At 34.3% G+C, this 12,320-nt stretch overlaps 1 protein-coding gene across 5 annotated transcripts in view; it reads left to right on the top strand.

The window, feature by feature from the left end:
• The window catches only part of LOC150100851 (WD repeat-containing protein 46), a 240,227-nt gene extending 229,083 nt beyond the window's left edge, over window positions 1–11,144 (top strand). For all 5 annotated transcript variants that reach the window (XM_090401124.1, XM_090401126.1, XM_090401123.1 and 2 more), the window contains 2 exons: window positions 2,754–2,858; window positions 10,996–11,144. In XM_090401124.1, coding sequence (XP_090257250.1) covers window positions 2,754–2,858; window positions 10,996–11,085 — 195 coding nt within the window. In that variant the 3' untranslated portion in view covers window positions 11,086–11,144. The remainder of the gene's footprint in view (window positions 1–2,753; window positions 2,859–10,995) is intronic.
• The last annotated feature ends 1,176 nt before the right edge of the window (window positions 11,145–12,320 follow it).

Below are 12,320 nucleotides of genomic sequence, written 5' to 3'. Positions count from 1 at the left end.
ACATTATATCTTTATTTACTAACGTTCCTACAGATGAGCTACTTACATTACTAAAGGACAAATTATCCAAAAAAATGTTTGCTTTATTAAAACATTGCATTCATTCTGGTTACTTCAGATATCAGGACTCCGTTTACCAACAAAAACAAGGCTTGGCAATGGGCAATCCTTTGTCCCCAGTTCTAGCTAACATCTTCCTTGAAGATTTTGAAACGAAAGCCATATCTTCCTTCTCATTTAAATCAAAAGTTTGGAAACAATATGTTGATGATATTTTTATTATTTGGAATCACGGGTACACATCTCTCATAGATTTTCTTCATCATCTAAACATCCAACATCCTAATATAAAATTTACTGCTGATCTAGAAAATAATAACTCCTTACCTTTCCTGGATGTCATGCTTACACGATGGTCTGAAAGATTAAAAATCTCTATATACGGAATACCAATAGATATCTAAATAATCTTCCTCATCATTTGTCACCACAAAAACTTGGAACTATTTCTACCTTAGGACACAGAGCATGCTCTCTCTTGAATGAACCAGATGAACTACAAAAAGAAATAAATCACCTCACTCTTATCTTTAAACAAAATGGATACTCTGAAAAAATGATTACGAAATTTCTTCTGGATCCTCCTAGAAAGTGCACAACAGAAACTATTAATTTTAAATGTAGCATCTCCATTCCATACATTAGCACAGTCTCTAAAATAGTTAGTCTTTTAAAAAATACAATATCAGGACGTTCTTCACCACACTTCCTAAAATCCGTTCTCTAATCAGCCATCCAAAGCCTACTCATCAAAACCTGCAATATCCCTTATTTTGGACAAACTAACAAATCTATTGAACGACGTATAGAAGAGCATAAGAGAGACATTTCTTACAAAAGATCTCATGCAACTGCGTTATCCAGTCATGTTCTTTTTTCAAATAATCCTAATGATGATGAACAAAGCCACTCCGTTTACTGCAATAGATCAGAAAATATTTTTCGTTGTGATGATGAGTTTGAAAGAAAAATTGTAGAATCAAGGGAAATCCTGCTGAATCCTGTCCACTTAAACAACAATTTGAGTTATAACATCCCAGATAGCCATGCTGCAGTTATTCAATATTGGTGTTCATGTGAGCCTGCAAGCACACTTGCAATAAACAATGGCATGCCTGTTAGAACAACTTGAAAAAATAAGTTTTTTATGTATCAATTATGTGTGGCAATTTTTACCTGTAATTTCCAGTTTTTTTTTAGATACTTCAATGTTTATTACTATTCTTTTCCTTTATGAATACCTGAGGAAGGCTGTTATAAGCCGAAACTAGTTGTATTATTCTCATTAAAATCTTTATAAGTTATCTCAGTTTTTAAGTCATTAAATCTATGTTTTTGAAATGTATCACAACCAAGAAAAGCCTATAATCACATATATATAATTTTTTTTTTTAAATTAGTATTGAACTTAATAGATTCAACTTTCCCTATAACAAGCACTACTATTACAAGGCCTCTCACTCTTACAAACTACTGAAAAAGTTCCAATCAGCGCTTCCTCGTATAATGCTAAACAAAAATTTGATATAGCTATATCAAATATTGAGCATCAGCTGCAGTTTGCCAAAAATAGCATAGAATTAAAAATATGCAGAAAGTGAAGAATAACCAATAAATGTACATAGAGATATGAAATAGCAAGATAATAATACAGAAAAAAAAAAATGAAAGCACATCTGCTAAAATCTGCTAACGCCTTTTTATTCCCGTATATACGGGAGTAGGCGAGGCCATTTAGCCCTATCTAACTTTTGGAGACTGAGTGGGCAGTTCAATCTCCACTGGTACCCAATCAGAGACAGATGGCCCAAGGCTATCACTAATTAAGCGGTACGCAGTGAAGAGAGACGGCTCAAATGTGCCGCCATCTCGTGGTCTCTAACCCTAACACAATATATTTTAATGTCTGAAATAATGTGGGTTCTACGGTCGATTTTCTTGAGTTTACAGGACGAAAAACCCGAGTTTCCGGGAGGAAAAACCTGCTTGCCCGTGCCAGAGATCGACTAACTCGGGAACCGGTCGAAAAAAGGCTTAGAAAAATTTCCTCTAGTCGCTGACTAGACTCGAAACCAAGACTTCCTTCGTGCGGCCTAGCGCGATGGTGTGCAAACGCCACATCCACTGAGCTACACAATCTCTCGAGGAGCTGAAGGATCTTCCTCAGCCATAGCCAAGTTAGCCGGTCTTGGGCGTGGATAGTAGGGTTTTTTCCTCAGTTTATCCTGGGGTTTTTCGTCCTGCCAAGCAGGCAAACCCGCCTCGAGAACTCAACACTACAGGACATAGGATACACTGGGGTGTAGGGCTGACCACTTTATCCTATGAACGGTTTGAGGTCCGATGATTAATAAACTCTGGACACCGCAAGGTAAAAGAGGGTATAAAGAAGATGAGATGATGAAATGAGAAAAGTTCAGGTTTAATTTCTGATTATTTGGAAGGTGTTGACTTGTTTATAAGTTCTGATATCATTCAGGTATAATGTCATTTTTAACAGCAGATGCAATCAATAGCTCTTTTTTTTTTTTTTTAGAACATCTTGTTGGATTTATTGCTAATTGCTTCTAATTTCCTTAAATCGGAGTACAAATTGTCCAGCTTCTAACCTTTAAATTGCAACAAAACGGAATTTTTATATGTTAATTAGCAAATAATAATCAAACATTTAATTTTGAATTTTTCTTTTGTAGTATGTAAAGCCACGTAAGATCGAATTTGAACCACGCAAAAGAAAGAAATTAGGAACAGCCAAATTAACAAAAGCTAAGCAAAAGATTAGGGAAGAAGGAAAAAGAGTAAGTTTTATTGCATTTTATTTGAATTGCAATATGTTTAAATTCTTATCTGAATGCCTCACTTTTCTATGTAATTTTTTAAGAACAGATTATTGATTGTTTGCTATATTATCATCATCCTAAATCTTGCTTTATTTTCGTTGAATTATTTGCAAAAATTGTTTAAATATAAACATTTTTAATATCAGAATCACGTATGAATGGTCACAAGACCTATAGTGCTTTATGCAAGTAAGAAGAAAGAAGGAATTTTGTTGATGTTTCTTGAACAGCTGAAGATTTTAAGATTGTAATCTTCGGGTAAGACAGAGCAAGGAAGCTGTTCCAATGAACAGAGGTAGAGAAAAATTGGTGCAATAAGTTTGAAGTTGGATGGTAAATAAGTGTTGACTGACAGCTGCTCTTGTTATTGCAGTGCTACAAAACATTGGCTGTGAAAGTACCTATAGAAGTGATATTGGGAAGAAACTGAACATCTGTGCGAGAGAGGATGATAGGAGTGAATCTGTGAGAGTTGGGTCATCAGTTTAGTTGGCCTTGTTGGCTGAGTGGTTAATGTATCTGCTCTCCAACCTACAGGTCACTGGTTCGATTCCTGCTTTGGGCATAGATATTTGTAATTGTCTTTAGGTGGACGAATTTCATCTCCTAGTATGAGACTGTCACCCTGCTTTTTGGAGGCCTGAAGTGGCATGGAGCTTGCCTTTTAAAATGTTATACTTATAGAAATTGATTGACTTCTGTGCTTAGTGATGTATGTATGTATGCCTATTAAATTTTTACGAGTGTAGAAGATTGAGTGATCCCTGAAAGCAACAGGAGAAAACAAAGGCAATCACTATAATCAAAAGCTTTATATATATATATTCAGTAATTTTAAACTAAGAGTGAGTGTTTTTTTATTCTCCCCAATAAGTAATCGAAAATAAATAAAAGATTATGTTCAAAAACAGAACATCATTGTTAATTTGATAGAATAATTACCATATATTCCAGATATAAGTCGACTTTTCAGCATGAAAAAAAAGTACAGTCATACCCCGAAGTTACGCGGTAGGTCGGACCAACAAAAAGCGCGTAAGTTGAATTTGCGTAACTCTGGGTATAATTTTGCATGTAATTTATATATACAAACATACAAAATATTAGTTAATTGGGACCAAAGGTTTACAAAAACACCTATATTTTTTAAGAAATATAATCATAATTGTAGTTTATCATACATAAAAGAAAGAAAGTTATTTCGATGTCGATGGTTTCATAAAATCTAATAGATTTGTCTGATGGCATAATGTCTTTTTCTTCATGTAAAATTTCTTCATATCAAGCTAATGATATTTTTATTCCTTGCCTTGTGGCTACAATTCGTTCCTCGTTAGAATCTATGTCTTCCAAAATCTGTAGTGCTTTCTTTTATGATTGTTCTTACTGTTGATTCCAGTAGATCGAACTTCTTTGCTAGCTCACAAATTTTCGTTCCGCCTTCAAAATCCTTAATAATGTTGAGTTTTGTTTCTAAAGTCAATGTTTTTCTTTTCTTGCTAGCTGTAGAAGATTCGGGCTTGCTTCTTTTGGACGACATTATTATTTTTTGTGATAAAATTTTTATCAAGAACATAACATTAAACAATTGCACGGTTTGTAGACTATAAAAATCGTGTATGAATGGAGACCGTGTGAAACACGTCAGTGCTTGTTCACAGCATGTGCCACACTGCCGAATGCGGCTGGCGCCATAAAGATACGACTAGTGGTGAGGCATGAAGAGGGACAGAAATACATACATATAAGAAACTGCGTAACTCCGGATTCGCGTAAGTCGGGGTATGACTGTACTAAATTTTTTAGGTCGACTTATACGGCAGGTCAAAAATTGATTGCTTTCCAAGAAAAAACTAGTATGTATCATACTCAGTATTTATTAGCAATATACAAAAAGGGTAAATAAGTAAAAATATTTCAACTTATATCAAATTTATTTACAGAAAAAATTATTTACATGTTATATAATTATTTATTTACAAAAGAAAATAGGTAGGTAACTACATAATTAAAATTTAATTTTCACTGTTTGAATGTATGAAAAGTTCATTGTACTCTGGTTCTGTAATTTCTTCCGGTATATCGTCATATAAATTGTTTTCGTTTTCTCCATCAGATTTAGTATCAATTTCCTCATCATTGTAAACAAAATCATCTTCCGAGCCATCTAATTTGTTAGATATAGTACATTTTTTAAAAGATTTTATTACTGTATCTGGTTTTATTTCATCCCATGCTTTCACTACCCATTCACACATAGTTACCAAAGACTCATGTCGCATTTGTCCTCCTTTTGTGTAGCTTTTCTCTCCTTCTTGCATTCATGCATTCCACTGTTTTCGTAAACTGTCTTTAAATGGCTTGTTTATACAAACATCCAACGGTTGCACTAGTGAAGTTAACCCACTTGGAATCACTGCCATATTGGTATTATTCTCTCTTAATAAAGATTTTGTGCTCTCCGTTAAATGGGATTTGAACATGTCCCACACTAAAAGACTGTTTGGATTTTTTAATGCACCTTGTCGTGTATTCCAAATATTTTTATCCACAGCTTAACTCCTGCTTTGTCCATCCAACCATTCTCATGAACATGGACAAAAACGTTTCTTGGAATTTTGATCTTTGGCATTGTTTTTCTTTTAAAAATTATCATAGGTTTTAATTTAGTACCATCAGCCATACAAGCAAGTACAACTGTGAAATGGCTTTTTTCATGTCCAGTTGTTTTTAAAGAAATAGTTTTACTTCCTTTCAATTCTACTGTTCTATTTCTGATCATGTCAAACATAACCGGAGTTTCATCCATATTTCCGATTTGAGACAATAAATAATTTTTTTGCTTTCTTTTAGCAATTATAAATCTTTGCAAACTTAATAACTTATCATCCAAATCCTTTGGCAGCTTCGGTGCGATTTTCATTTTTAGTCGAAGCACTAAATTTTTCCTTTCCATAAACCGGCTACACCAACTCACTGTAGCTTTGAAGTTTTCGCTGCCCTTTTTATTTGCTTTGCTCCACTTCAAAGCAAATAAATGAATATTATTTCTCGTTATAATGAGTCCATTTTGGCGATTTTCTCGAACCCAATCCGCAACGTTATTTTCCAGAATAGGCACTTACAAATTCCTTTCTGTAATGCGCACTTATTTTTTGGCATTTTCATTATTAAAGTTTCATTTTTTCTCAAATCACGAACTAGTTTTTCGTTTACTCTGAACTGACGTGTAACAACGCAGTTAGTATTTTTTTTTGCAAATTTAATCACTTTGCACTTAAAACTCGCGTCATATTTCATTCTTTTAAAAGGAGCCATTGCACTTTAGTTCACTATTGGTCAACTGGTCAATACGAAAAAGAAATTTTTCGAGTCGACTTATACGACGAGTATAGTATAAAAACTCAAATAAATTCAAAAAATTCCAATATCGACTTATATGCCAGGTCGACTTGTACACCAGAATATACGGTAGATAATTTTTTTTTAAGAGGAATGCATACTTAGAGAAATATTAATTTTGTTTGTAATAATCTTGTAATTTTAATAACTTAAATGAGGCTTTGTTGAAATAGTGTGGCACATGACTTCATCATGTAATGCTGTTAACTCATCTCAAATCAGTAAGTCTAATTATAAGAATAGTGAAGAATTCCAAGAATTTCCAAAGATGCATGAAGAATGATGTCAGCATGTCCAAAGGTCAATGCATGACCATGTATGGAAAGTTCAAGAAATGCGTGCATGCATACAACAGAAGTCTGTGTGTATATAAAGCAAGTCATCGAAGGAATTTTGTCTTAAGGTTTTCTAAATCTTCTCTTACCTGGGTCCACCGCCATGTAAGATCCGCTGTCGGGAATCTAAAGAGAAGCATCATAGGTTCAGAGTCTTCTACCTGGATCTGCCGCCACGTGAGATGTCCTGTGTTGATCGTCTCAAAAGGAAAGAGCTGCACATCGCCGCCATATTGCGGGTCCTATAGTGCATGGAATAATCGACAACTCAGAAAAGGAAGAAATTTAGTGGGAAATGAAGAAACTCAGCAGACGGAAAGAAAGACAAGAAGGAGCACTTACGTGTGAACAAAATATTCATGTAAAAGGCAGTGTGCTGAACAAGAATTGTAAGTAGTTATATATGTGATAATTCTGAACAAGAATGTATATCAAGTGTGTCCGTTTATGTGATAATGTACAGGGTGTTCGGGATAAATTTGACATATTTATAATTAATTATATTTTTCCGTAAGTTACATGTATTAACACACACTTCTCTTCATTTAAAAGTTTGGACCCTTCTTCATTCATATACAAGATGTCAGAAAGGATGGATAGCTGGAACCTACCTGAATCATGGAAGAGAATAACTTGTATCATGATGATTCGTGCCCGCCATCAAAATAAGGATATTACGACTGCTGCCCAATGCTCCCTGAATACAGTAAAAACAATCAGGCATGAACTAGAGACTTGCAATGGTGACTACGAGGATGTAGCAAGAAGAAAGATCCCTAGCAGACGATCTGATTGCGTTCGTACAGCAGAATTCCTCGCAAATCTGCAGGAACAGGTGTTGAAGAACCCTGGCATTGGAATTCGGGCTTTGTTCGTGGAGTTGCTAACTGTAGTCAAGCCCTGGATAACAAGGGTAGCCAATGGTAGGCCGTATGTATGGCAGCAGGATTCGGCCCCTTGCCACACCTCTGGGAAAAGTCAAAAATGGTTGTCTGAAAATTTCTACGACTTCACCAGTCCAAATGTTTGGCCTCCAAACTCCCCAGACCTTAACCCCATGGATTATTTTGTATGGGGCGCAGTTGAAAAAGACACCAATCGCACTTCCAGTAATACAAAAGCCCAGTTAATGGATAAAATTAAAACAGTTTTTGCGGCCCTTCCCAGGGAGACTGTAGCATCAGCTTGTTCGAGGTTCCGAAGCAGAATTGAAGCTGTGATCGATGCTAATGGTGGTTATTTTGAGTAAATCTTGTTGATAGTATTGTAATTAACTCTGCCTGTAATGTTTTTTTGTCAATTCATTAAATTTAATAGATACAAAGAAGATTTTCTTTTTCCTTACGAAACTGTCAAATTTATCCCGAACACCCTGTATATAGATGTTGAATTCGGCTTGCATAAGGTATCCCATATTGTCAGTTAATATATATATATGACTGGCAGGTTATCCTATATTGTGAATTAGCTTTAAAGGAATAAAATTAGAACTAAGTTTAGATTAGGAAGAATTGAGAATAACAAAAGAATTGTAATAAAATTCTATATATGTTAATGTGAATCATTCTGTAAATATTCCTTTTTGATTTAATTAAATGGTTTGTGAACAACACGTTGGACTGACTCTGTCAATGCACTATCCTAAAAAATTTGAACCTGCATAACATAGAAGTTTATGTGATTTATAATTAAGCCACGACTAATTTAAGGTAAGAATTAATATGAGGGTGGTCTGAAAAGTTCTCGGCTTCGACCTTAGATTGGAACACTATCAGCAAGATTTTTTTTTTTCAAAGTTGGTACATCTGTTATAAGCATCCATGTGAAATTGCAAGTCATTCTATCGAGTAGTTTGTTTTATACAGCTGTCTGAAGCAAAAGTGTTGTTTGTATCCCTTGAAATGGATAAAATTGAGTATCATGTGGTTATAAAATTCTTTGTAAAAGAAGGTTTAATCCCAAAAGAAATTCCTTTGAAGTTCATAAAAGTTTATGGGCACTCTTCTCCCTTGTTTTACAATTAAGAAATGGGTTGCTGAGTTTAGAAAGTGGCCATACCAGCCTTAAGGTGACCCACGTGAAGGACGTGCAAAAAGTGTAATAACACCATAAATCATTGATCAAGTGCACGATATGGTATTGGATGACTGGCAAGTCAGTGTGTGAAATTGCTGAGACTATAGGCATTTCAAAAGAACATGTAGGATATATTTTGCATGAAGAATTGCAAATGAAAAAGCTTTGCGCAAGATGGGTGGCGTGCTTGCACACAGCAGATCAAAAACACACTCGCATGAAAATCTCTGAATAGTGCTTGGAGTGTTTTAACAAGAATAAAAACTGATTTTGTGCGTCGATTTATTACTATGTATGAGACTTGGATTTACCATTACACACCAGAATTCAACCAGCAGTCAAAACAGTGGACAGAAGCTGGTTGTTCAGCCCAAAGAAGACAATGTTGGTTTATCAGCAGGAAAGGTTATGGCATTGGTGTTTTGGGATGTTAAAGGCATTTTGTTTATTAATTATCTTTAAAAAGATAAAACAATAACTGGGGAATATTATTCTGATCTTTTAACAAGACTAGACAAAAAAATTCTTGAGAAAAGACCCGGTTTGGAGAATAAAAAAATCATCTTTCATCAGGACAAATAATGCACCTGAATTTTGTTTTGGCAATGGACAAATTAAGGGATCTGCACTATTAATTGTTGGAACACCTACTGTATTCCCCAATTTGGCTCCCTCTGACTTCTATCTCTTTCCAAACTAAATCTCTTCCTCACTGGTCAGTGTTTTCTTCAAATCAAGAGGTGATTGCAGCTGTAGAGGGGGTATTTTGCAGATCTCACTGAGAACTATTATGGGGCAGGATAATGGCACTGGGGCATCACTGGAATAAATGTATTAATCTTAAGGGAGGTTATGGTGAAAAATAAAAATAATTTTGAAATTATAAATTTGTTTTTTTATTGTTAAACTGAGAACTTTTCAGACCACCCTTGTATAAGCAGGCAATACAAACAATATCTTCTTTGTCTTTAGTTTAAAATCTCATAATCTTGCACTCAATATACAGTCTAACTGGTGCAGTCATAAAACAAATAAATTTGTTAGACTATAGAGCATGAGAACATAAGATATAGTAGAAATAGAAAGATGGTGGCAGTTAATTGTTAAGGCACTCGACCATTCCTGAAGTATTAAGTAAAAGGTGAAAACAAAGTCAAAGCAGGGTAATATAAAACCAGAACATTCTATAACAATATGTTATTTGACATATTTCTGCATAAATTGGTCTCAGCAATATCACCATATTTCAAAATGCAGACTTTAAGGTCTGAACAGAACTGAATGGCACATTAAGTTCTGTTTTTTTTTTTTTTTTTTATTATTATTATTATTATTATTTTTATTACAGGTGATTTCCAAAAATTAAAAAGTGATTAAAAAATCATCAAGACTTTTTGTTTGGTTTCTTGGAAACCATAATATTCTGTACATCCCCTGAGGGTATATATCAGGCATTTGATGATGATATTGTATTTTTTGTAAAATTAAGTAATCGAAAGCTTTGTCATTAATAGATCAGGAATGATGAATGCTTCTTTATTCTGCATGTAGATTGGGCTGTCTATACTTTTGTCCAAAATGAACTCCCCCCCCCCTCCCACCCCTTTATTTTATTTTATTTTTTTCATGCCAGATAGCCCATAAATCTTAGGTAGGGTGCCCAATGTGTTTTCAGTTTGTTTACAGAGATACACAAACCAGTCTCTTCATTGAACATTACATGTACTTGCTGTTTATCCATGCAACAGACAATTACATGCTCTCTAAACAGATTTTGTCCATCCCTTTTGGACAGTTTTACAGTAGTCAAGAAGCATTATTGCAAACTTGAACTCATCATAATGGTTCTCATTCAAAATGATAAGATCATACCCAACATAATAGAGATTTATGTGCTTCGTTTACTTATTTTTGTGTTTTACTGTTGGACAAATAACATGAATTTCTGTAGGGGGATTCATTGATTCAGTAGTAATACCGAGGAGAATGTTAGGATAAGAACATTATAGATAATCGCTTACCTTTTATTTTATTCAAATAATACATTTTTACATAATTCAGGATAATATTTTATTTTACAGTCTGAGACTAAATATCAACCAAATCAGTCAGCATTTTGGAAAGAAATGCTGAATGATTTCTTTTCGACAGGTAGATATTATGTGCAATATTTCTGAATTTATCATGTTTACTTATTATTTCAATTTATTTACAAAAGCCATAACTTGTTTTCTGCATGCCATTAAATATAGAAAAAAAAATCAAAGTATTTTTATTTTCAGGCCTTTGTTAAAGAAATTATAAAGCATAAGGATGACATGAAGTCACAGAAGAAAAAGTCTGAAAGAATATTAGACCGATTTAAATCATAGCCTCTTCTGGTTAAATGATTTGTACAGAAAGAAATAATGAATAAATAAATAAATTTTTTTAATATTTAAAGTGTATAAATATCCGTTTGTAGACTTTATTGTTTATTTCATTTATGCTGGTATCCTAGTATTTTACTGATAGGGTTATCAATTTTCAGGATATCAAATGGGCAGGTAAACCAAAGTTAGACTGTAACATGTTAATACTGAATAGTAAAAACACCATCAAGACATATATGTATGTACACACACACACACACACACACACACACACACACACACACACACACACACACACACACACACACACACACACACACACAATGTAGCTGAGTTAATCACATTATGAACGTCTCGTTCTATAACAAACTCAAGGCCAGAACACTTAGTTATAGCGGATAGTTTGTTACAGTGCACCATCTAAGTATAGTATTATACTTAGTATTATTACTTAATATTATACATATAGTATTATGTTATGAAGTTGGTTGGGACTTTCAGTAGTTTGTTACAGTGGATGAATTATAATGAGAGTTGATGTGCTCTATTATACAGAACAAATACTATAATTCTGAAACTTTTCTTCTAATTATAACATTTGAATCATGTCACATACATTATATGCAGTATTTATTGTTTGTCCAGATGTTTAAGCACTAGTTTATGTAACTGATATCAGTGACTGACCTATTTTTAACAAGAGCATCTGGTACTGAATCATTTTTGTTTGTATTTCGTGCTAGATTACATGCAGAGGATTCCATCTGCTCTTCAATTCCTAAATGATGGCAATATGAAATGAAGAGAAGTGTTAAAAAAAAAAAAAAAAGGCCAAGCAGTATCATGTTCCCAAATCCCAAATTGCCAGCCCATCCTCATTTGTTCAGTATCCAAGTAGATACCCAACAGGGTGCACCACGAGAAGATGAGGATTGGACATTAGGTCAGAAGCCCTGGTCGGTTCTCTGCATTCCTTTAAAGGCTATGTGGAGGTCTCCTCTCAGTTATACAGCTTTGACCCTTAAGCACCCCCAATTTGGGATTTAGCGGACCAAATTGTATTCTTATTGGTTAAATCAAAATAAAATATGATGGTACGACATGAAAAAATTTCATGCCGACTGGGGTGTTGCCATATTAAACAAGGCCTCCGTTGTTTTCGCCAGGCAACCAGGGTGAACAGCGAAAAGTCAGCTACTGGAACAAATCTGAAAACAAACCCCAACTCAACATCA

Source organism: Typopeltis vanoorti, chromosome 12 (genome assembly GCF_054136105.1).
Source record: "Typopeltis vanoorti isolate ZY-2024b chromosome 12, IOZ_Tvanoo_1.0, whole genome shotgun sequence".
NCBI classification, from domain to species: Eukaryota; Metazoa; Arthropoda; class Arachnida; order Uropygi; family Thelyphonidae; genus Typopeltis; species Typopeltis vanoorti.
This window is presented reverse-complemented; position numbering and strand designations above follow the sequence as displayed.